Raw genomic sequence first — 26,257 nt, 5'->3', positions numbered from 1 at the left:
CTAAATTGATTAAAAACTGACTAGGTCTGAAAATGTCACCATAAAAGGGGAAAATTTTATCAACCTGATGGGTTTTTAATGAGGGCCCAAAGAAATCATTTCTTAACCTTGCAGTATTTAACTATGTTTTTAACAATGACCCAGAACTAACTATGAAGTTGATATTGAAAATTTTGCTAATAACTCAAATTATGGCATGAGTAAAAAGGACAGAGAAAAAAAAAATTGTCTGACACAGTCAGACTGTAAACAGGGCAGGTGAGTACCTCACGACCACTCCATCTCCCCCACCCTGTTTCCAAGGATGGACCAGGTGACAGCCTGTTAGCTAATCTGCTCTTCTGTGGGAGAGACTCTCCCCACTGATAGGGAATTTATTCCAATATCTGCTTGTAAGCCTGGCGCATGTTTCTGCATGCTTAAAAGTAAGGCAAAGTGCAAGAAATAATGTAGGCAGACACATGAGAAGATGGGGCGTCTAACCTGGAATCTAAAGAGCTTTTGGGCATCATCTCAGCAAGGTATTCAGTGATAACCATTGTTCTTTACAGGAAGGATAAACCTAACCATGGAACAATTCAGCAAGGCTTGTAATGGATTTTCAAAATCCTTACGTTTTTCCAGAAGATTTTCTCTAGCCCATCCATAGCCAGTTGGATAGCTAAGTCTCAGGCTCTCTGGGTATGTGTGGAGTCAGAGGTTCACTTTGCCTCTGGATGTTTGTGTATCTTTACATATTGTATCTTTATGTACTGTTTCTTTTCATCCAAACAAATTTTCAATGACAAAACTGTTCAGACTAGTAGGATAAAGAGTGGAATCGGGTGAAATGGCTGACAGTGCCTCTGATTCTTCCCAACATCAGGCATAACGTTTGGAAGATAAAGTAAAAGCAAGGAATTTCACTGGGTCTTGAACCAATGCCAGCTGAGACTTCAGCCAGGTCAGGCAAACTGCAGGGAAGTGACTCCTCATTACACGTTTCAGCCCTTGCTGGCTAAACAGAATGGAAACAGAATCCTTACAGAGTTTACCTTCTAAGGTTTAATAAGTCATTAACACTGTTATGCAAATGCACAACAAATGCAAAGGTAGCTGTTGTGGTTTAGCCCCAGCAGGCAGCTAAGTGCCGTCCAGCTGCTTGCTCACTCTCTTCAGGTGGAATGGGGGAGAGAATTGGGAAGGCAGAAGTTCAGGAGCTCATGGGTTAAGGACAGTTCACTAGGGAAAGCAAAAGCCACACACACAAACAAAGCAGAACAAGGAATTCATTCTCTACTTCCCATCAGCAGGCAGGTGTTCAGCCCCTTCCAGGAAAGGAGGGCTCAGCATGCACAGCAATTTCTTGGGAAGACAAATGCCATCACACCCAGCATCCCCCCCTTCTTTACCCCAATTTTATTTCTGAGCATGACACCACGTGCTGTGGGGCATCCCTTTGGCTAATTTGGTTCACCTGTCTTGTTTGTGTCCCCTCACAGCTCCTGATGCATCCCCGTGGGCAGGGCAGCACAAGGAGCAGAACAGTCTTGGCTCTGTGTGAGCGCTGCTCTGCAGCAACCAAAACATCAGTGGGTAATCACCACTATTTCATCAAAAGTCAAAAACCCAGCATTGTGTGAGCCTCTACAAAGAAAAATAACTCTATCCCAGACAAAACCATGGCAATATCCATCCCTTATTCCATACCATTTTTGTCATGCTCAGGTCCCACAGCAGTGAGCTGCATAAAGTTATGGAGCTCCAAAGCCAGCTCAGGTTGGGTCACAGCTGCACTTGCACTGTCTTGTAAGGCTCATCCTCTGCTGGTTTGAGTGGTTCCTGCTGTAGGACTTCCTGTAACATGCAACTCAGGTCACAGGTTGCAAGAGTTTAAAGGTATATCTATCACAAACTCCTGCCCTGGTCTCTCCAGACCAGGCTACGGGGTTTGACATTGCAATGAACTCCTCCCCTCACCTGTGCTCCAGCCTGGCCTTGTCCATTGGCCACAGCCCCTTAGAGGTGTACCTGCTCTGGCATGGCCTTAGCCATGAGCCACAGTCCCTTCAGAGCTCCGCCTGCTGTGTGGTGGACTTACTCACAGCCACAGATGCTTTGAGGCATTTGGGCATGGCCTTGTCCACAGACAGATATCGCAAGGTGTACCTGCTGTGGCATGGACTTATTTGTGGCCCCAGATACTTCAAGGTGTACTTTGTTCTGGAGTGGACTTATTCATGGCCAGAGATGCTTTGGGGTGTACTTGCTTCCATGAGGACTCATCCACAGGTCACAGTCCTGATTTGAGTTCAATCTCGAGTCCCAGCCTGTCCAGTACAGCAGCTCAGGGACGTGTCTCTGTCCTCTTGCTCCACACAGTCTCATAGCTTTGAGGAGGAAGAAAAAGACCATCAACAGGAAGATCTTGTAGTCTGTGATTTAACCATATCTCTTGGAATAAAAATATATCCCAACATCACATCGTTCTGAGCATCTCAGAGTCTTACTTTGTGCAGCAGAAAAGAAATGCAGCACGAATAATAAAACAGGTTGCTGGACCTCAATCCATTAAAAACTTTGGTGGTCTAAAGTCAGGTCTCAGTATGTGGATTAAAAAAAAAAAAAAAAAAGGGACTCTATGGAGTTTTGATATAATTAGATGATGACAACTTTCACTGGAATTACTTCAAATTTATGTTCTTGTAGCTCAGAGTAGAATTTGCCCCTAAAATCTTTAATCACAAATAATATGACTTCATCTTGTGCAGCTGCTTCAGCAGGTACTTGCATACACACAAGAACAAATATTTTTAGCTCAATTACAGTGCTGGCTAGAAAAATCATCCTTTTCAATTCTACAAATTGCATTAAGTTCAGTTGTAGCCAGTTTAAATGCTTTTCTGAGTCTTTTTTTGGTTGGTGGCTGAAGGTTTATCTCCATTTGTCCATATCATAGTCTTCTCATTCATCTCTTGACACCTCTTTTGCATCTGGATGAAAAGTGTCATGAAACTAAATGATAATTTTTGGATCTTGCTGCTTGTCTGACCCAGAAAAGGACAGAATCCACATTCTGGTGGCAGTATGTGAAGTCACTCAGCCTGTTCACCTCAGTGCCTCCCAGTATTTCTGTGCTATTATTACACAGCAATATTTCTGTGCTATTATTATACAGTCTGCTATCATTATACAGTCTTCTCAGGTGCTTCTTGTTAAATGTCCTCTATACTGATTCCCTTTTCTCCTTCTCTCCCTCTAGTCGTGCATCTCTGAACCTGTCTGCCTGCCTCCATCTTCTTCAGCTTCTCCGAATTTATAGCTTCACTTCTAGGATCTGAAGCAAAGCACAGTGAGACAAGAGTAATTCTGATGTCTTTGCTGGGAGGGAACAGAGAAACCAGCTGCCCAGCACAGTCTCTGCAATACTGCATTAACCAACTTGTTGCATAAGATAGCAGCTGCTTTTTCCACCTGTTTTTCTTCTGAGAACTAGCATCTTAATGCCACAAACATGCAGAAAATTGATGTGAGCAGCATGAAACATGTTTGTATGGAACAAGTGTCTTATTCTGTCGGTGCTGGAAAAGATGTGTGGCAGAAGACTCCCTGATGGTTCAAGTGTTTATTTAAAACCTGATACAGATGTGCCGAAGCTGTTCAGACCTCTGTTTGGATAGTGATATCCTCAAACAACCTGTGAATAAGAAGCAGGGTAAACTGAGCAAGCTCCAAGCTTCTGGACACCACAAACATCAGACTTAGCCAAATCCAAGGATGAGGGGCTGAGGCTGCTCTAGCCCTACAGTTAGACAGAAGGGGAACAAAAGGAGTGGAGGTAGGCATCCTGACATGGTTTGATCTCGTTCATGCACCCACTGAGGGATGGTGATTGCCACTACTTGAAGGAGTCATCCTTCTTTTTCTTGGCAATGCTGCCCTGCACGTCTGGCTCCACCCTCAGCTACAGGAACAGCCCTCGCTTTCCAGGGCTCTGGCACAGGCGGAGCAGGCAGCAGAACCACAGCTATGTCGCTGTTCCCAAGAATCCGCTGCCAGAGGCAAGTGTCTGCTTTGTCTTTGCCTAGAGAAAGCCCACAAGGAAAACGTAACTCAGTAAATCCATGGTGCTGTGGCTGGAGATCTTCTCGTGCCCATGCCAGCACACTTGGAGTGGGTTGAGGTATCTCCAGAGCGCAAGGTTCATCAAAACATTGCTACTGCAACAGTTATTTCTTGTTCGGTGGTGGTGGACGGTGCCAGTACTTCACTGGAACCCTGTAACAGTACATACAGGGAGTAGATGTACTTACAGCTCTTGGGAACTTGCAGTCCCTTCCAAGTGGAAAATTCATTTTATTCTATGCATATTACACAGTGTCTATGTTGAAAAACAAACAAACAACATCAAAACAAAACAAACAAACCACAATAATAATAATAAAAACAAAAATAGAACCCTTCCTTCCTTTTCACAGTTTCATCCAGTCTTCATAGTTTTCCACATATTCCTTTACTCCTGATTTTCTTTACAGAGCTATCCAGCACAAAAAGACAAAATGCAGACCAAACAGAGGAGAACACTCAGACCAGGTTTGGGTTTATGAGTAAAGGAGGTTGGTCCATGTTTTACAGGGTGGGATTAGAGAAGGAAAGTTATACTGTGAGAAGGCCAAAGTTGGGCTTTTTTGCTTACAAGGGGCAGGATAGGAAACCAGACACTTAGGAGGGATAACAGCACGTAAGGAATGGAATTAGCAGAGCCTAGGCAGGGCAGGGGACTGACAGGTGATGAGTGACACCAGCAGAAGAAGGCTTAGAGTGGATCCCGAAAATGAGAACGCAGGATTTGAAAGCCACGTGGGCAAAGATTTGGACTTTAGGGAAGGGATTTAAAGTGTGTGGGGAGAGAGGGGAGAAGAGGAGGTGTTATGTATGAGCCTTGCTCCTGAGAAGATACATAGTTCAGATACATAGGTTAGCAGATGACAGGTAGTGCGATCAACACGGTGCAGTTAAAACTGGCACCACACATGAATGCAATTCAGTTGTTTTACAGATCTGAGTCTAACTCAAAGCTACTATCAAAGTAAAGATTTACAGACTGACTGAAAAACCTAGGCAGTGTCTGCCTGCTGCTGTGCCCTCCTGGCTGGGACAGCTGCAGTAGCAGAAGTGGCATTTTAATTCACACCACCAAGGAAGATGGGCTGGGGATAGCACGGTGGGTGGGAGTAGAGACCACCTTGTTCTGCCTCCTCTTCGCTGCCAGTAGCAGTTGTGAGCAGAGGAATGAGAAACCAGAGGTTTTAGCACCTGGAACAGATGCAGTGAGATTTGGCAGAACTCGGGTATGAAAGCCCTCAAGATTCACGACCAAGTAGTCATGCCTCAGAAAGTTACACACCACACCTCAGCTGAGCCACCGTAACTGTCTGTGTGTCTGGCTTTACTCAACAGCAAGCATGAGCCAATGCACCTTAACCAGATTTAAGGCTAGCAAGGCAGAGGAGCAGAAACTGAAGTTTTTGTTTGTTTGTTTGTTTGTTTGTTTGTTTGTTTTTAAAGAAGTCTGCATGGTGCGCAGGCTGAAGGAGGGCATCCTCACCTACATGGTGCTTTGTGTCAGCGCCGCCACTTGCAAGGGCAAAAGCACAGGATTTAAGAGAGAGGTCTAAACAGGGAGCTTGACTGATAGGATTTAGACCTAAATATGCAACTCCCCTATCATAGTGTGGATGTATTTGATGTGATAATATTACTTTCCTCATAATCTTTCTACAGATTGATGTTTTAAGTGCATAAGTTAAAAATAAACAGCATTGTGGATGTAAAATCTCCAGTCATGCCGAGTTAGGATGTGTGATTGGCACTTCATAAATGTTTACAGTGATTTATAAATACCAGCGTCTCTTCTGCCACTCATCTGTCAAGAAGTCTCCTGCAGGAGAAGGGAGACAGCAGTGGGGAAGCAGCTGATATTTTAAGATGTTTTGGACCAAAGTGGCAAAGAGAGGTATTCAGGGAGTTGCATTACATCCCCCTTCTCCCTCCACACACACATGCCTTGATGAATTTGCACTGCGGAGCTGTAATTCCATTGTGGCTTTCTGATGTCTACACAAACTGCATTAGCTTTTCTGTCATGTTTTACAAGGAAAAAAAAATTTGGCGAAAATGTCAGCAGGATGATATCTTTAATCATATTTATTGATTGACTTCAAAAGGCTCAGTGCAATTTAACTGGAACTCTCAATGCAATCAGAGGCAGGTTCAGCCAGAACCTATTCCTAGCATCGCCTAGAGCCCTAAATTCACAAGTACCTTTTGTCTCTGGTGTCCTCCTGTATGAGTGGCTGTAGCCACTGGACTTACCCGTTATTTCTCTTTCAGCCTGTCCTTATTACAGCTAATCCAATATGCTACCCAATACAGCTGATCTAGCATATAGTTAGAAATGGTTTGCTGTTCTCTGGCCAGTCCCATGAACCGACAGGACCATTCAAAGCCCCTGTGAAAGTGTTACTAAATCCTATTTACAAAATATTTTATTTCCTTGCGTTGCTATTAAAGTCTGAGTGGAAGTCCTATGTGACTGGCTCCTGAAATCACCGGTTGGATTTTCAGGACAGCAAATTCAAGGCACAGACTGCTCGGCCAGCGGGACACCCATAGCTATCTCCTGTGGGTGAAAGCTGGGGGATGGGGGGAATTTCTGCAAGACACAGCGTCTGGGTGACTGGGTGACAGGAGGAGCTGAGGGGGAAGCTGGTGGCATCCCCTGTGCCCTCGGGGGGCCCGGGAGCACTCGGGACCCCCATGGCGGGTAGCCATGGGGAAGTGAAATGGCAGCGCCTCAGGGCTGGGGCAGCTGTGGGTGCAGGACAGGCAGAGAAGGGCTGGGTGGGGTGGGCTGGGTGAGGGGGCGAGCTGTGAGTGTGCATGTGTGTGAGCATGTGTGAGTGTGTATATGATTGTGTGTGAGAGGTGGGGACGGGCTCGTGTGTGCATGAGGGGCGAGAGGTCTGTCGGGTGGGGGGCAGCAGTGCCATGGGGTGAAGGTTCGGTGTGGGCGGTGGGGGTGTGCAGGGTGAGCTCTGTGCATGCGTGCGTGAGGAGGGAGCGAGCGTGTGAGGAGTGGGGGTGTGAGGAGAGGGTGCACGAAGAGTGTGTGTAGTGTGTATGTGTGTGAGGAGTGGATGCGTGAGGAGTGTGCGTGTCAGGAGTGAGCATGTGAGGAGTGTGTGGGGGGAGTGTGTGTGTGTGTGTGTGAGGACTGGGTGTGTGAGGAGTGGGGGTGCGTGTGAGGAGTGAGTGAATGTGTGAGGAGTGCGTGCGCGGGGGAGTGTTTGAAGAGTAAGCGTGTGAGGAGTGTGCCTGAGAAGTGTGTGTGTGTGGAGCGGGAGTGCTTGACGAGTGAGCGTGTGAGGAGTGAGTGAGAAGCGTGTGTGTGAGGAGTGAGCGTGTGAGGAGGAGTGAGTGAGTGCGTGAGTACGTGAGGAGTATGTGTGTGAGGAGCATGTGTGTGAGAGTGGGTTTGAGGAGTGTGTGTGCGTGTCAGGAGTGAGCGTGTGAGGAGTTTGGGGGGGGTGTGTATGTGTGTGAGAGGAGCGAGCGTGTGAGCAGTTTGTGTACGTGTGTGTGCGAGCAGTCTGTGTGTGCGTGCAGTTTATATACGTGTGTGTGAGCACTGCCTGTGTGTGTGAGCAGTGTCTGTGTGTGTGAGCACTGTCTGTGTGTGTGTGCGCGCGGGGCGGGCGGCAGGGGGGAGCGCAGGGGCGGGCCGGCGGCCGCGCTGGTGCTGGCGGCGCTCCAGCGCGGCGCACTAATACAGGCAGCCGGCTCCCGCCTGACTGACGCCGGCCGGGGCTGCTGCTGCCGCTGCCGCTGCGCCCTGGCCCCGCCACCGCCGCCGCCGCGCAGCTGCAGCCCCAGCCCCGCTCCCAGCCCCGCTCCCTCCCTGCGAGGCACCGAGACCCCAGCCCGAGCCGGCGGCAGGTAAGAGCCGGGGCTCCCCGCCGCGTCCCGGGGCGGGGGCCGCGCGGAGCCGTCCCCCCGAAGTTAGCGGAGGTGGAGGGGGTTGGGGGGGGGCAGCGGCCGGTGCCGGTGCCGGTGTCCCCGCGGCGCTGGGGGGCCGGGAGGGGGCCGGGGCGGCGGGGGCAGAGAGGCAGAGACAAGGCGACGCCAGGGCTGCGAGCGAAAAGGAGGAGGAAAAAAAAAAAAAAGAAAAAAGAAAAAAAAAGCGTTTTTATGGATGGCTGAGCGCTGACAAGCCTCCCCGCCGTTATGATTGCTTTCCCTCTGCTTTAAGAAGGGGGGGGGGAGGAGAGAAAAAAAAAACTAAAGCAAAACAACAACACAAAAATCCCCACATGACACGTTTGGGAATAGTTTTCCTTTCAGAGGTTGCTCGCTGCTCAAGAAATGCCGCTCCTGGACACGCTCCCGAGCAGAATTTCGGGGATTTGGTTGCGTACCAAACGCCGTCCTGGGCTGCCTGGTGCTGGTCACCAAAACCCAGCAGCCCACCCCATGGCAAAGCCAGACCCATCCCAGCTCTGTCCCCGCGCCCCTGCAGCTCTGAGCCTGGGGAGCTCAAAGTTTGGCTAATTTGCAACAATTCCGATATTGTGTGGCAACTGTGTTTTCCTCCTTTGATTTTATGGGTAAATTAATTTGATGCTAGCCAGGGCTGCTTTAAAAGAAGGCTTAGTGGGAATAAAAATAAATGACACACGCTTGCATGCTCACATACACACACACACACACACACTGTTAATTACTCGCATTTTATGGATTAATGAGGAAAAAACTCAGCCCCGAATGGTCAACTTCTCAGTGAATGAACTCTCCCTGGGTAGCAGTAGGAAATGATGTGCACGTCTTTGGAATGTGTTCAAGTTTGGGGCTGTTTGGGAAGGACACTGCAGATAAGGCAAGTTTCTCTCCTTCGTACCTGCGACGTGGAGGAGCGAGGGGCTTTACACAGCCTGTCCGTGCGGTAGGAGCGACCTGCTCGTCTTTGGGAGCGTAAGCTCGAGAAAAAAAGCCACAAAATTCTTCCCCTCAGCGACGGTAGGACAAATGTCATCACTCCAACAAGCCTCATCCGTTTTCATCCAGCCAGACAACTCCCTTCTTCGTCCAGATTTGATAAGTACCAGTGTCTGGCTGGTTTGTGTTTTGTTTCCTGCTAGGTTTTAAAACAGAGGCTGGGAGTGTATTTTTTTTCCTATTTTAAATACTGAGTTAATTTGGTATAGTGGCTAAGACAAACATGAATTTTATCAAGAAGTATACGTTGTGTTACATTTACTGAGTTGTGCAGTAGTTTCCTTTCTTTTCTGTCCCTTGCGATGGAATTAACAAACACTTTCTACTTCACCATGTTACAGGCATATAAGCTGATAAACTGTAATTCTGCAGAAATGACTGAAATAGGGGTTGAGCGTGTTTCACCATGCATCGTGGTGGTAATCAGGATTCGTGTGTTGATAGGGGCTGGAGACAGATGCTTTTATTCACATGCAGCAATTGAAACAAACACGAACCAAGGTTTACTCTGAGCTGTCAGCCGCACAACTCTGCGAAGAAGTTGAGCGCTAATATTTTATTAATGCACTTGTCCAAAGCTAAGAGGCACACGCGCGTATGCCAAATATCCACAGAAGGTGGAGAGGAGTGTAGAGGAATTGGGGAGCCACTCATGTCTGGAAGCTGCTTTCACACGAGCTGGTAGCAGTGCCCCGTGCTGCTTTCGCTGGGGACGGAACAAGGCCTAATGCAGTAAAATAGGAGCAGAGAAGTGTCAGTGTAATGTATCACATAACATCTGGACAGTTAATCCTCCTTTCTCCCCTTTTAGTCTTTTACAGACTTGGTGCATTTCACATTTGAATCCTTAGCTATCTGCTGTTATCAGCCCGGCAGATAGCATGTCATCTAATCCTCCGCTGAATGCTAAAGTGCTGTAATTCTGATGGCCAGGCTAATCTGTCGCGATAAAGTTTTATTTTTCCATTGTTAAATTCAAAGGACAATGACTGCTAATTACAAGTGACCTCTAACCAAAACACTAGCTCGTGTTTATCACCGGTGCTGATACTTGCTAGCAGTATTCAGGCATCAGCTGCACGAGGCACCCTGCTTCAAAGAAACCTAACAGAAGAATTCAGGGAGCCAAAAGGGGGGAAAATACATGTGCTCTAGGTAATTTGCTGAAAAAAAAAAAAAAAACATAGTAAAAGCGTACGTAGATTCTATTTGCTGTGCAGCATATCTATTACAAACAATAATAATGACAGGGATGGGGAAGAAATAATTAAAAATTTCACTTAAAATATTTATGATAGCAGCACAGCAGATACATACATACAGAAGGCTGTTATGGTAGACGGTGTGGTTTCCTGCTGCAGGCGGGTATAAAGAACCATTAGAGTTATTGTACATTAACAGCCAAAGACAGTAATAGCAATGACAATTTGAGAGAATCACTGCTTTCCTATTACTGTCTTTGAGGACGTTTGTTGTAAGAAATATTAGATTGAATGCAGTGTAATAAAATTAATTTTTCAAAAATATTCTTAATAATGTTGGAATGGTAGTAGTGTGGGAATTCTGCAGATAAAGAGGTGAATTGGAGAGCTTAGGGCTCCGTGCATTCACGAGAGTAGCTGAAAACCTTGCTGAGCTTTTGCAGCTGAGGGGATCTAATAGACTGTGGGATCGGAGCCCAGACCGAGATCCTGATGGGTGTACGTACACGTTTACATCAGAGCAGGTGACACTCTGTCTGTTCAAGTTTTCTTTTTTTTTTTTTGTGCAGATAGCTGTGATTTTTAGACAGATTTTTCTACAGGACCACTTGCAGGTTTCTGCAAGAACTGTTGCAGCATCCTAGACAGATGCATCCTAGGCAGAACAGCTTCCTCTGAGGTTCAGCTCCTCTGGACAAGGGCACAGCAAGGACACCGTGGAGGTGGACACAATTTCCTAGCTTACACGGTCACCACTGTAAAAACATAAAGCAGAGAGGAAAAGAAAATCTGATAATCGACCTTGTGGTTTATCTTTATTTATTTATTTTTGAGGCAGCAGGAAGCTCTAGGTGTATTTCTCCCTGGGAGGAGAAATGCCGTGTCTTTCCTGCATCCTTCTCTCCAGAACTTGTTTCCTTCCCACTCTTCTTCATTGTCAGTCACACCACCACCTCCTTCCCTCTGCCAAACTCGGCATCATCCTTTGACTGCTGTGTTTCCTCACAAGCCTTGGTACTCCCAGATGTCTCCTGACACTTCTTCTTCACGTTACTTCTTACATCCCCCCTTCCTTTCGTTTGCAGCTGCCAAAGCATTAGTCCACGCAGTGGCACCCTTCCAGCTCGATACTGCAACCTCCCGTTTTCCAACAAGCTCCCTTCTTCCACCTACGTTCTGTTCCCAGGCAGCACGACCCCTGCCAAAACCCCGGATCTTTTGTTTTCCTTTCTGAAACGTCTCCACGCAGGCTCCCGTTCTGGAGTCTTTATATACTCCTGTTTTTTAGTTAGGCTTTGAAAGATTTCCCCGCTTCCAGGGTTCTCCACATCTATTGGCCTCGGTCCTGCGGTCCACTGAAAGGCAGAAAGGAGGAGGAAAGAAAATGACCAGATCCTTGGGTCATTACAGTTTGTTCTGCTTCAGGCTTCCTTTCACCCTCATTACCTGGCTACAAAAGGAGCAAGATTGGTCGCTGCTTGATAACTGTTCCTCTGTTTGTTCTGCCCCGGGTTGTGCTCGGCCATGCAGCTGCGCTGTGAGGAGCAGGAGGCAGCGGGCTGTTGGTGGTGGTACCCTTTCCAGAAGGTGGTGTTTGCTCACAGCAAAGCTCCGTGCAATTAAGAACACTTTATAATGCAAATAACCGTGCTGCCGAGGTCCGTGCACTTAAACAATGGTTAATCACTTTGCAGTTCCTTGCCATGCCTTCCCTTAATGAAAAGTCTTTTTATTTATTTTTGGTAAAGCTTTCCCGTGTAGCGTTCCTCATCAGGAGAGTGCAGAGGGCTTTGCGGGACGGTCCTTGTCGGGATACTTATATGGTAGGGCACCCGAAGGAAAATCATTTACAGGATGGGGTCCCACATGCTGGGCTCAGAAGGGACCGAAGGCACCAGGAGCTCACGTGGCTTTTCGGGACTCCCTTCTGGTTACTTGCTGGCCTGGCCTACCCACACCTACTTGGCTCCATCAGACGAGTCCAGCTGCCAACGTGCAGTTTCTTACCCTGCAGCGTGTGAGGTAGATAATATATCTCCTTAATTGAGAACTCCTGGATTGCTTCATGGAGGGCATGAGGCCTCCACAGAGACATCTAGGGTAGGGAAACTGAAATTCATCCCTGCGTGAGGCAGCACCCTGCTGCTTTTCTGCTTCTTGATAGGGACCTGTGTGGGGTCTTGGGCAGATCTGAGTGGTAGGAGGGGAGAGGAAGAGGAGAAACGGAGTTGGGATGTTCCCTGGGCTCCTGGGGTGAGTTTGCAGAAGAGATGCGATTTTTCTGAAGGCTCAGGGCCCTCTTCCTGCCCTTTGCTTGGTACCCTGCGTTTTCAGGAGCTGGCTGTTACCACGGCGTGTCATCTTGCATGTCAGAGAGAATCCAGCCCTCATTTTGTGCTTCCAGGCTCACACAGAGGCATGTGAAGGCTGTTTAATGCCATAAGCAAGTGTTCTGCCTTGCAGAGAAGCTGAGCACCCACGTCTCTGGCTGAAGTCGCTGGGGCTGGCCGGCCGTCTCCTCCTTCTCTCCCCACAGGAGGGAACTAGGTAGGCAAGTTCCTGCTCCTTTTATTCCTAGAGCCGGCATGGTGAAACAGCTTCCACTGAGAGTTCAGGCACATCCAGATAGTTCTCATGGAAAACACCTCAGTGTGAGCCTCGGCCCCTTGTCCAAGGCAACCCCGGCCAGTGAATCAGATGAAACCCACTCATACCAGAGCCCACCTGTCCTCCAAGCCTCTTCTGAACAGTTTTAGGCCCCGTGGATGCTCCTCCCTTCCCCCCGCAGGGTTTCAGGAGCCGTGAGGGCTCCATTAGCGCAGACGGCTGTGGATGTCGGAGCAGGAGAGCCGATACGTCAGTCCGAGCGCATTAACAGCTTCCCACAGTGAGAGCCTTTTAGGAGAGACAGGTTTGCATGCGATACGGGTTGAAGGCAGTGGGCTGCTAGCGTGATTCCCTGCAAAACTGCTAATGCAGGGAGTTTCGTGGTCAGGCTGAGACTTTGCAGATCTGCCGATGGGAGCCAGCCTCCCTCCTTTTCTGTGTGTCCCAGCAGGAAATGAAGGTGTTGGGCACCTGAACGCCGCAGAGCTGGGCCTCAGATCTCCTGCTGGGCAGATGGCGTGTGCTACACAGGGAAAATCAGTTGCCTTACCCATTTCCTGTGCACGTGCTATAAATGTCCAACTCAGGCTCAGAAAGTGCATTTCTCTCTAACAGAGGCACTAAACTTTCAGGATAGCCTCTCCATCAGACCTGAGTGCCAGATCCTAGGTGAAGCAGCTGTTCTTCAGAAGTATCCCTATTCACAGCATTCTTCACGTCTAACTCCAAGCAAATCCTTTCCCTAAAATGGGTGTTTGGGAATTTCTCCAAGAATGCCAGTGATTGATAACAAGGATTACAGGATCTGATTAGTGTGGATATAAACTTCAGGCCAGCAATGAAGCTGAAATTCTTTTCTAGTCCCCTTCTTCCTTTGTGAAGTGTTTGTTCTGGAGGCACTTGGCTGCGTGCTCTGTATTAGAGACGAGTCAGCGTTTATTTTAAAAGCAGGAACTCTATTTTTTTGCGTTATTTCCAACTGTTCCATTTTTAGCAACACCGATGGGTTTTGCTACAGTTTCACTGGGAATGGTGGGTATGTGAAGAATGCGGGACCGACTGTCTATAAAATGGGGATGACCAGAGCCACGAGGAGATGTGCTGGCTCCCCAAGGCAAGTTGATGCACCTCCCCATCGTATCCCGCTGCCTTCTCCCACTGATATGTCCTCAGAGCTTCCCCGCAGCGTGTTTATTCCTTGCGGGTGTTATCTCAGGAGGGGAAGGCGGTTGGGAGATGGGCACTTTGTCAGAGCTGCTGCTCTGTGCCTGAGCAAAGCAGCCCAGGAAGGGCTAAGGCAGGGGCTGGGTGAATGGTTCGTCTTCCTGCCCGCGGGGAGCAGGGTGTGGGGCAGGGGAGAGGATGTATCCCTCCGGGGTTGCATCTCAGAGACTTCGGTGTGGCCCAGCCAGGGAACGCACTGTGGTTGACTCCGTATAAACATCACAGCCCCTGGTTTCCTTTAAAAATTAATGCCGAGGAAGGAAGCGCGGTCAAAGAGAGATCACAGTGATAAGTTGGTCCGCTTTCGTGTTTTTGCACAGATTTTGGTTGTGGTAATTCTCTGTGGTGCCTCCAAATATTGTGGGCAATTTTCAAAGGTGCAAATTAGTGAGAATTTCCAGTCCTCTGCTTTCTCTGCTTTTGTTTTTGTTTTTTTTTTTGGTGAGCGTGTTTATCCTGAGCAGCGGGACACAGGTAGCACTGCCTGAGTTAGCCTAGGGCTCGAAACCAGCATAACCGTGTTAGTGTAGTGCTGTGCCTGAACAGAGAGGCTCACGGGCTTGATTGTAGAGGGCCGTAGGGCTTCCCAGTCCCTTCTTCCTCCCCAGGGCCAGCACAGCTATTCCTGAGGAAAGTTCTGTAACTCGGAGAGGCTGTGGGGTCTCCTCCTTGGGGATCTCCAAAAGCCGCCTGGACGTGGGCCTGGGCATCCTGCTCTGGGTGTCCCTGCTTGGGCAGGGGGGGCACCAGGGGCCTCCAGGGGGTCCTGCCAGCCTCAGCCACCCTGTGGTGCTGTGATCTGCTCTCTCAGACCTCCAACAGCAGTAAGTATCCCAACACATAGCTCTACTCTTACACATTTTCATGTGGACTTGAAAGACAGATTGCTCCTATCCTACTTGCAGCAGCCTTTTGCACATTCACGTGCTGTCACCACATCCATGTCCTTCCCTTCTTCCCGGCTAACACAGCTTTGCTGATTCTGGTACCCAAAAGATGAATTCGTTCTGCATTCAGCCTGGGGCTGCACCATCTCAAAGATGCACTCGCTCAGAGTGGTCCCACCCCAGCAATTAGTACATCCTTTCCCAGTTAGGCACCACGGACATACCAAAAGCAAACTGGGTACTTAGTTTACTTTTGTGACTGAATTTATGCCCCTTAAACACAGCCACAAGTGTTTGCCCTGTGGAAATTTATGTGGCTGTGTTAAGCTGTGCAGCTCATGTGTCTGAATCTGTCCTCCTTTATAGCAAACGAAGATGTGTTACTCCTGTCAAGAGAAGCTGGACTGTGCTGAGGTAATATCTGAGTGGTTCCATAAGCTCAGAGAGATTATGTGGAAGTCACAGACATTTAGACACTGGCATCAGATGTTGTCCTCTTCTAATCCTGGAGCTGAATGCAACGAGGGCTCCGCAGTGTGGAGGAGCAGCCAGAGAAGCACGAAGGGCTGTGGGATTTCTCTTTGATATCGATGGCTTTGCTCAAAGTTCAATGCAGAAAGGCTTTCAGACCAAAGTTGAAATAAACAAGAAAATGAGTTTCAGAAGTTTGCATTATTCATTTAAGCTTATAGGAATAAACAATAAGATGCTGCCAGGGCTGTGTGAAACATGGGTAAATTTGAGTCTCAAGTGCTTTACCTCATATCATTGCAGCTGTTTTCAATTGGAGCACTCCAGGGTCAAACCAGGAAGAAATTTGGTTTCTTAATTAAAAGAAAAAAAAAATCCTTCTTTACATCCTATTTAATTAAAACCCTGGGTGTCAGGTTCTGTGGTTGTGGAAGAACTCGGTAACAATGCGATGAATAATTCATTCCCTGTGTTTTGTTGGGTGCAAAAGGCAGTGGTTTTGGACGGGTTCATAACAACACCCTCGTCTTTCTGGTCCCCATCCCAAGAAGGAGCCTGGGGGATCCCAAATTATGCCATGGGTGCCACAAGTGGAACATGGGTCTTTCCGAGGTGATTTGCATCTGTCAGGGGTAACACGGGGCCACTGTTCCCGAGCCGTGAGCTGCCTGCTGGAGCAGCAGCACGTGTGTGTGTGTGGCTCACGTATGCATTTCCGTGGTGCTCTGCAGGGGTAAATGCATGCATAAAAACCTCCTTCCCCTGCCCTGCTCCGAGCAGCTGTGCCTGCGAAATCCTGTGCCAGTGCCAGGATCTCTGCCTCAGACTCAGGGTGTGTGAGCAGGCCCAGGGCAAGATTGGTGAGGTTCCTCACTCCTTTGAGACCCAAAGTATTTGTAAACAGTCTTTCATTTTTTTATTTTAAAACCCTTTCCCCCCGCTGAGCAGTGGAAGATCCAGAGAGCAAACAGCAGTGACAACGTGACCGAGGAAGATCTTTGCCAGCCTGCAGTCCTCCGTCCGCTGCAGCACGCTGGCTGCTCTCAGCTGGGCACTAAATTGATTTGAAACCAAATCAAGTCTCAATTACAGCAATATCAGCTCTGGGAGAACTCACGTCCTTTTCCCTTTCCTAGTAGGTAGAAGTAACTCGCTCACTGCTAGGTAAAAATAACCAACCGCGTGCGTGTTCACAGCATTCCTTCTCACATTGTTCGACTGAAATAATATTCTCCCATCCAATTCTGTTGTGATTTAGTCACCGAGCTGCAGACTTCCAGCTATAATTGTCTCGCTGTTCCGTTTTCCAGCCGCGTGCAATCTCCAAGAACTGTGCAGCTTCTGTCTAGACGACCCTCTGAGAGATCTCCCTCTGTGGCCTGGCTGAGCTGTGGCAGTGACACCGAGCCTGGTGATGTCAGCCATTTTCGAGACTGATAGCCGTGCCTCTCACAGCTCACTTAGCCGAGGCAGGGCCGAGCCTCGGAGTTCGATTCTGGCACCAGCTGCATGCCCACATCTGCACAGATGTGCACACGCACGGATACGCTTTTGAGGATGGCCTGGGCACCGTGCTGGTGTTGTGTTTTAAGCCTGTTTCCACCAGCATCCGTGCAGCACTCCTCTTTGACTTCTTGCATAGAGCTTGAAGCGAAATTTAATGAGGACTGATCCACTACGCCCACTGGAATTGAATTAGCAGGGAACTTCGGCAGCACAGGGACCTGCGCAGATGTTCTGCCGGGGGATGATGCAAATCCTAGTGGCACAGTGGATCCTTTTTGCTTGAAACCAAATCTAAATTTCTCCAAATCTTCCCAGAGTGGAGGTGTTGATGTGCTGCCACATGAGATACGGAGGGGGGCACATCAAATTTCTGAGATCTGTGGAAGGAGCCCCTCTTACTGGCTTCAGCAGGGCTCGGCTCGGGTCAGGGAACATTAAGCCCACAGGGATGGTGTTTCGTCTGCTTCTCTCCGATCGTGGCGTGTCAGGCTCTTCAGCAGCACAGGGGAAGTTACCGTAGAGGAGTTCCTGGAGGAACACGTTTCTCCTGTTGACCTGAGGGCCTAGGTGCTGGTTCTGCACTGCCAGGTGAAAAATGTGCTTAGGAGCAGGAGGAAGTATTCCAGTCCCCTCTGCTCTGTGTCCATAGCAGTCATTCACAGCTGAGGTGGGACTCATCTCGCCCAGTGTTCGTTGTATGCAGTGCTGTGTTTTGCTGATCCTTTTCTGGGTGGAAATAGAGCGGAGAGCTCTGTGCCACGTACCCACATGTACTTCTCACATATGTATTCAGGGATTTCAGGGTGACTAGGTCAGATGGGAGTGTCAACAATTTGGACGTGTTTATGTGGCCATGTAAATTCTACCCCAAGGCTGTCTCCAAACTAGTAAATTAAACATGCCTGGTACTGTTCTTGGCCTTGAGGCCAACTGGGAGGGAGACACTTGCTTCCATGCACTAGGTGTCTCATCCTCCAAAACAGAGTGGCTCTATGCAGACTTCTTATTAGGAGTGAGCCCTGCTCCCTGCTAACTCCTGAATCATGCACAAGAATTATGTGAGAGACTGCTGCTTGGCACAGATCAAAGCCATTCCAGATACCGTGGTAACAATTTACACTGTACATAATCAAATTCTCATGCTTAGAAACGTTCCCCAGCATTGTTTAATCTACTAGCTTAGATGTAGCTGAGGTGGGCACCCTGTGTTTAGGGGGAACAGAACAGGTGAGCTGGGCTGAAATGTTTCCAGTCTCACCTTTTCCTGTTCCTGCAGACCACAAAATCAAAAAGGTTTGGTCCATGCTTACATGCAGTATGGCTTCTGTCTCTCCCATAAAGCAAGTTTTAAACCTTAGGCTAAACTTGGCAATGGAGTAAAGACGTAGGGCATGGAAGACTGACCATGTTTGGTCTTGGCTAGTCTCTTACCAGCCAGACAAAGCTTCCCATGTCTTCCAAGAAGAAGGAATCGTGTTAGTTGTCCCCTGAATGATGCGTGACTCATACGATAGTACATCATGCTGTCGCTGAAGGAGATAGAGGCAACCAGACCAGGACTCCCATCACGGTATGGCCAGGGTGTGATACGTGTGGTGGGGATGTGGATCACAACCGCAACACTTCCCTACCCCTCTGTGTTCTCTAGCGGTGAGCATCAAGAAGCAAGACGGGTCGTCAGCACGGCAAATGTGTCCAACACAGCTCTAAAACCTTCCGGCATCGGAAGTTTCCAGTTGGGTGGGCAAGTTGCCTGGTGGAAAAGGCGTGCAGTTTAAACAACTGCTGTCCTAAGAGATCATTAAAATGAAATTGTGAATTAACATCTCTATCTTTACAGCCCTGGAGTGGAGTGGCTGCCTAGGTATTTCATAATGGGGTATCTAAGCCTGGCAACACAGGGCTTATGCTGCTAAATATGCTGAATAATATGCAGCATTATGTAATTTAATAGCATTAAACTCGGATGCTCTGATAATTCTATTTTTTGAAAGCTGTTTAATGTGTTTAATGCCACTTGTATTTTGTAAGTCAGTCGGATTTGGGGCAAAAAAGATTTTAGGAGAAACTGGGGGGAGAACGATAGGAAATTGTGCAATGTACTTATCTGAGACTGCATCACATGGGCTGCAAAGCGCTGCTTTTGCTTTTATACACATACCCTTGGCGACTCTCCCACTAGCAACAATAGTGCTCAGACTCATACTGATGTCACTGTTGAGTTATTTAATTTGACCGAACGAGATTAATGTGTTTATTTAAAACCCCGGTCAAAATGGAAAAGAAAAGCTTGGGACAATACTTCGACGTGAACACGTATGTTTTCCTCTCTGATGATTGCAGCGTCGCCTTAACTTTATCGGGGCAGCTGTTGACACACGCTAACGCCCGGGAGACCCCCGCAGATAAGAAGAGCCGGCCCTTTTCCCCTCCAGCAGATCCTCCTGCACCACTGCTGGTATCTCAGGCTTTCATCCCAGCTTCTCCTTTCTTCCTCTTGCTGCTCTCAGGGCTGACCCGCAGCCATCCCAGCCTTTGGCAGCCACCGGCGGGCTCTCCGCAGGCTCCGATGGGCAGCAAGGGACAGGCACCTGGGAGGAGCTGGAGCCCTGCAGGCTGAGCCCGATCCCACGAGGCCTGCCGGCCCCAAAGTTCATCCGCAGTATGTTTTACAAACAGCTCGAGGGTTTTTTCCTGGGATAAATCATTCTGAGTTCATTTCTTTCTCACTTGTTCCTTCTAAGTGTCTGGAATAAACTTCGGCTCTGATTCAGTGGTAATTGCAATGATCCAGTTAAACGCTCCAGGTTGTAGGATTTTTGCAAATACAGAGGGAGAGAGAAGTATAGGATCTGAAGTTTCTCTTTGCTTAAACTTGCTGGGCCAAGTTTAAGTTTGAGCAGTTCTTATTGCTGTACTCTGGCAAGAGCCTCTCTCAATGTCTAATGACAATCAGATATATACATAGTATAAAGATAAAGAAATTGTATAACCCTGACCCTAATTCTGTGGGGCATGTGAAGCAAGGTGGGTTTCCTCTCCCTTCCAGTTCTGTAGTCATTCTGTCCCTATTTTCACGCTACCTCCTGTCCCCTGGTGCTTGGAGTATGGACCTCCTGGTGGAGCAGCAGCCACTGCTGGAGCTTGTGACATGCCAGGGAGGCTCCTTCATCTTTGGGACCCACAAGATCCATTGAGTCCTACTCCTGGCTCCACGCAGGACCACCCCAAAATTAAACCACGTGGCTGAGAGCGTTGTCCACGTGCTCCTTGACCTCCAGAGCGTGCTGCAGGGTTGGGTGGTGCTGGAGGTGTCAGACCCTGCTCAGGGACCAGGCTTTGGGACTGGCTTCCTGACCGGTGTCCCCAAGCGCCCTTTGAACTCATTCTAACAGCTGTGAATTTAGGAATACTGCAGAATAACACGGTTTGGGAAGCCCTGCTGCTGCCACCACCAGGCAGCATCTCTCTGTCTCCTCGGTGGCTGCATGGGGGTGAGAAGGACCTGCTCTTCCCACAGGGTGGTCATGAAGCTGCTGCTCCGGAGGCATCCACTCACCAGCTGCCTCCATCTCCCGTTTTAAGTGCTTTGTGCAGTCCTTTGGACTTGGTATGCACAGGGGGTCCGTGGACTATATTTAAAGCAGTAAATAGCTTGACATACAAGGACGTTTTTCCTCAGAGTTCCAGTCAGTGGAAATATGTCATTTTCAGCTAAAATTAGACTGGCTCCAGCTACATTAAGAAAAGAAAAAAAAAAAAAGTAAAATAAAAACAAAGAAAAGCCCTCAAGAACTAAACTCTTTCTGTTGGACTTTGTCAGAGTAGCAGCTCCTAGCAGAAACAACCCAGGATCCATCCAGTACAGTCTGTGTCCAAAAGCCTGTGATTTTCATCCAAAAAACTTTGAATTATTGGAGACAGCCAAACAGACTGGCTGGGCAAACAAGGTTTTCTCTTGCAAAGTGAGACAATGTAAATAAGCTTAGAGAATAGTGATAGATCTTTCAAGGCACTAAATGAAATCTGGGAGTAGTTGAATTTTAAAAGAATTTCACAGTTAATATTGTACAGCTCTTGACAAGCAGAGTGAGATTGGAGGGGCAGAGAAGGAGCTGAATACAGAAAAATACCCTACTCGTTGCTCCCATACAATTTGCTATTACAGATTTAATTTTGTAGAAGATGCATGAGCTGAACCTACAGCTACCAGCATAGAAAAAAAACCACTACATTTTCTTTCACAATAAATACACCCCCAATCTGCAACAATTTGCCTATTGCATTCAACTCTGACTACAAGTGAAAGTGACTGGACACTTTCTGAGGTCCAGCTGTAAAATGAGTGTGGAGGATAGTGGGGAGGAGAGACTTGGACCCAAAATAAACACCACCAAACAAAAGCAAAACAAACAAACAAAAAAGCAGAAAATGATTGAAAATTAAATGCACATTTTGAATCATTTGTCTTTCAAAATATGCTGCTGAAGGAACAATGAAAGGAGTGTGTGAAGCTTAACTCTGTACTGTGTTGTTATTCCAGGCTTCATCAGCAGTTTCTTGATGTTTGGGAAGTTCTGAGACCCACCCTGTTGGACTACTCGTGACCAGCACCTGAGACTACAAAATCCTCTCTTGGAAGGAAGCTTCCATCTCAGTACTGTAAAAACTCTGCAAGCCTTGCAAGGCGGGAGAGTGATTCGTGCTTCCGTTGACACTGGTGTGTGATCTCTGCTTCTTATGCACTCCAGCACCCCTATCAGCTCCTTGTTCTCCTTCACCAGCCCCGCAGTGAAAAGGCTGCTGGGCTGGAAACAAGGAGATGAAGAGGAAAAGTGGGCAGAAAAAGCTGTTGATTCCTTGGTGAAGAAGTTAAAGAAGAAAAAGGGTGCCATGGAAGAACTGGAAAGGGCTCTAAGCTGCCCGGGTCAGCCCAGTAAATGTGTCACGATCCCACGTTCCTTGGATGGGCGGCTGCAGGTGTCTCACCGCAAGGGGCTGCCCCACGTCATATACTGCAGAGTGTGGCGCTGGCCTGATTTACAGTCTCACCATGAATTGAAACCACTGGAATGTTGCGAGTTCCCATTTGGCTCCAAACAGAAAGAAGTGTGCATTAACCCCTACCATTACCGGCGGGTGGAAACCCCAGGTAATTATTTCACCTCCAAATGATTCACATCTCTCCATTAGCTCTTGTGCTGGCAGGTCTGTACCCGGTGCATCCAAACGAGTCCTCCTTTGGGATCTGAAGAGGCAGGCTCTGTTTGATGGTGAAGGACCCTGGCTCTTTCCCTGCCCAGGGGCATTGCAGTCGTGGCCATGTGTGGTGAGGAGCTCCTGGCAGGGGTCCACGTGTCCTTGGACCCCTGAAGGATCTTGTCCAGGGTGCTGAAAGCAAGGTTCCTCTCGTGGATGTGGGTGCTGGTCATCCTCTAGCCCTCTCCCTGTCGACCAAGGTCACTGCTATGCCCATGTGCATGAAGGCTGGGCACCAGCCTGGTCTTACCACCTTGGCTGGGTTTATGCCTCATTGTCTGAAAACCAAAAATCGTCTCATTGATCCAAAGGAAAAAGGTATAGCTCTCTCTGTAAAGAGTAGAGTTTCAGTAAGATGGCTTGTTTTGCCATGGTTGTGAAACCAGTGCAGTTGACTCCTCTTAAAATGCCTGATGGTACGCCTTCAGTGGGATTTAATGGCCTCTGTGGGTAGTTTATGTGGAATAAATCCCCCAAGTTCTCATAAAACTTTCTTTCTTTTTTTTTTTTTTTTTCCACCGATGATCCTGTGTAGACTGGACTTGGTCAGCGTTGAAAACTTCTGACCTGACTGAAGTGTCATTTAGTTGGGCTTTGTGTCAATGAGACAGCTGTTATAAAATTGCAGTGTTCACTGTTGACTTGTGTATGGATCTTAGAAAGCAGGGTAGAGATCTCGAGCGGTCAACCTGTTCCCCTCTCCCCCCACTCCCAAGACAAGCTAATTGCCAGCTACATTCCTGACAGATGTTTTACTAATTAGCTCTGAAAATCCCATGCGATAGAGGCTCCACAACCTCCCCAGGCAAAAGAATCTATTGCTTTGCTCTCCTTGCAGTTCAAAATGATTTCTAATGTCTAACCTAGCTCTCCCTCGCTGCCAAAAAATCGCAGTAATTCAATTTACTAATGGATACGGTTGGTAAGTGTATACTTATTATTCTGTGATTACTCTTTGTCTGGCATGAACTTTACTCTGAGGTGACGTTAGGATCAGATAAGTGAACTGTGGGATGTTTCTTTTCACACAGATGAAATAAGGGAGAGACATTTGTTAACATTTGTTAAACAGGGGCTGTTCCCCTTCCTGATAGTCCACCCACTGCAGCAGAGCTGTCATTTTGAAGTTGTATCTGAGCTGCTGTAAACATTGTCATGACTAAAATTTTACAGCTGCGGGGAGTGGTGCACGTTGTCAACAGTTTTCAGTGGAAAGAGCTGATCTTCTGCCTCGCTAACGTAAACTCTTCGAGAAACTAAGAAAAGATGCTCATAAAATATCCCATGCTGTGTATCTTTCTCCTTGAAAGCTGCAGTCACCAGTGCCTTTTCATTTCTTCTGGTGTAACTCCAGCGTAGCTAATGGAGTCTCCTCAGCGCCGTGGCTGACAGCTCTGCATCAGGCTGTTTTAAACCCCCATCTTCTGATCTGGTCAGTGCTCACCGACAAGAAACAGTGCTGGGATGACCCAGCAGCTGCTAAATGGCTTTCAAGGCTGATACACAGAAGGTTTCAGCTGTGAATATGTCCCTACCATTAAGCCAGTGAAACAGACTGGCTGTGTCTGCACTAGTACGTGGAACATGGCCGTAGTATTGCTGAAATGCCAGCATGCTCCCCAGCACAGCCGTGACCTGTGCTGGCTGGCATGGACCCACACAAACACTTTTGGGCACCTTTGATGTGACCACCTTGTTTTGGAAGGGAAAAAGAAACAGCTTACAGCACTGCCAGTGGCAGTAACACAGCTCTGGGCCGGTTGGAAAGCAGTGCTGCAAATGGGGGGTGAGGGAAGAAAAGAAATGAGCTTGGTGGGGAAGTTGAAGCATTGAGATCACCACAAAAAAGGCTGGGAGCGATTGATCTAGGTGCCAGTCTGCTCAAACAACAGTCCTATTTTTTTTTTCCTACAGGAAATCTTCCACATCTAGGCTCTTCCATATTACTTCCATACCAGTGTCTGTCCTTTTGGTGCTTACTTTCATCACTGAGTCTGTCTTGCCGAGTCAGCAGCCCCTCTGTGGCCAGCTCCATTACCTTTTATCCAGAATGAGTGAGTCATGTCCAAGGTGGGAGGGCCTTGTCCCTTCTCAGAAGGCCTGGCAAATCCCTACAGCAGCGAGTGTTGGTCCTCAGGCTGCCCAGCCATGTCACGGTCTGTGCTGACCAGTGCTGCACAGGCTGTGTGGCTTTCGTTGCTGCTGCAGGTGTTCTCAAGTGGATCTCCTCCTTGCAGGTCTGCTGACCACAGGTGCCGTTTAGGAAAGAAACAAAAAAAGATTTCCTCCATTTGTGCAACATCACAGTGCAGGTAGGGTTTAGGCCACCTAGCCTAAAGGAGGTAGACATGATGGTTAGACTCCTTTGGTTAGATTCCGTCTTGAAGGGCTTGTTGTAAGTCTGGATGTTTCATTTTCAGTAGAAGCTGCATTTCTGGAAAAATACAAAGCCATCTAAACATTCACCTTATTTTTATATGAGATCATTGATGTGCACTGTGGCTGTAGATAGCAGGAGCCGAAGTGAACTTAGACCAACTGATTGCTTTCGTCAGCCCCCTGTAGGACTGCAGTGTGGTATCTTCCCAGTTAGAAGACCACCTGATGGTCTTACTGTTGGCCATGTGTTTGACGTTTGTGAATGGTCCTGGGCATTGTGAACAGGTGGAACATGTGGGTCTCACCAGAGGATGGTACTGGACTCTTCAAAGGTGGGGTGGTGTGCCAGAAGTAGTAGCACAGATGTTGTACCTGGAATTAAATAGTGAGGCAGACAGTTTGCTTGCTAGCACCTGAGGTCACAGGCTCAATAACCACAGTCCCAGCCAGATTTCTAGCAAGAATTGTTGCAGCTGAGGAGAACAGGAGAGAGCCTAGAGCAGGAGAGGCAGTGGTGGCAGGACTTGGGACATGCCTGTGTTTGCCTTCAGTTGAACAAAGGTTGTCAAAAGATTCTCTGCCCAGAGAAGCTGTGGATGCCCCATCCCTGGAGGTGCTCAAGGCCAGGCTGGATGGGGCTTTGGGCAGCCTGGTCTGGTGGGAGGTGTCCCTGCCCATGGCAGGGGGGTGGGACTGGGTGGTCTTTAAGATCTCTTCCAACCCAAACCATTCTAAGGTGATTCTATGGTCTATGAACACTTAGGGATACACAGAAGGAAGGATACTGGCTCTGAATAGCAGGTAGAAGAAAAAGACCCCACTGAGTGGCAAAATGCAGGTAATTTGCAGGTAAAATGCAGGACAGACTGACCCTGATGCACTCAGTCACTCAGTCTCATGCCTTTGGTCACAATTCCTTCAGAATGGCTGAGCCTTGGAGGGCGACCTCCGTTACCAAAGGAACAAGGAGAACAAGGCCCTCAGGGGATTTTTTTTTAAAGCCACAAACAAACAAAAAAAAATCTCTGAATTCCTCACCACCACAGAGGCTTCAGCCCTCTAGGCAGCCACAGAGCAGTCAGTGGAAAGATTGAGTGAGGTGGCAAAAACTGTACAGCGGAGGAGCAGAAATGAAGAGTGCCCTGGTCAGAGCTGGGAATGAGTTCAAGGCCTGAAAATTCCTCTTGCTGACTCACTCAGGGCGAGTCAATGGCTTTCCCTGGCAAGTGCTGTTCACACATCTCCATTCTCAGCCCTCATTTAGAAAAGTTGCTGCTCCGAGTTCCCACAGGGCTGAGGAAAGCAGCTTCCCCAGCAGTGGTGCCCGCGTGGAGGTGCCAGCACTGCTGAGCACCTCTGCTGGGTGCGGAGGCATCCCCGCAGTTCCGGCGGGTAAGAAGTTAACTTCTACAGTGAACCCCTGCCATCACTCCAGGGTTTTTTTAGTAAGTTTTTAGTGCTCAGTACTTCCACAGGTGACTGTCAAATTTTCTGATGGCACATGCCAGTGGCTGTGCAGGAGCGTGGCTTAACCCTGGCCCAGCCCGAGCAGGGACCTGAGCTGCTGCTGGGACCAGGCACGGCTCCTCCTGCCGAACAGCCCCAGCTCTCCCTGCAAGCAGTGGGTGCTCATCTCCCAAGGAGGGTGTTCCTGCAGCCTCTTCTCATGCACATGTTTTGCATTATCTC

The 26,257-nt window shown here is 48.3% G+C and overlaps 1 protein-coding gene across 2 annotated transcripts in view; it reads left to right on the top strand.

The window, feature by feature from the left end:
• The first annotated feature begins 7,860 nt into the window (after window positions 1-7,860).
• Window positions 7,861-26,257, top strand: part of SMAD9 (SMAD family member 9) — a 35,400-nt gene continuing 17,003 nt past the window's right edge. For both annotated transcript variants that reach the window (XM_084505568.1, XM_084505567.1), the window contains exons 1-2: window positions 7,861-7,977; window positions 21,474-22,082. In XM_084505568.1, coding sequence (XP_084361694.1) covers window positions 21,671-22,082 — 412 coding nt within the window. In that variant the 5' untranslated portion in view covers window positions 7,861-7,977; window positions 21,474-21,670. The remainder of the gene's footprint in view (window positions 7,978-21,473; window positions 22,083-26,257) is intronic.

The sequence above is a fragment of the Aythya ferina genome (assembly GCF_964211825.1).
Source record: "Aythya ferina genome assembly, chromosome: 1".
NCBI classification, from domain to species: domain Eukaryota; kingdom Metazoa; phylum Chordata; class Aves; order Anseriformes; family Anatidae; genus Aythya; species Aythya ferina.
Note: the sequence above shows the minus strand (reverse complement) of the source record. Positions and strands in the feature narration are given on the sequence as shown.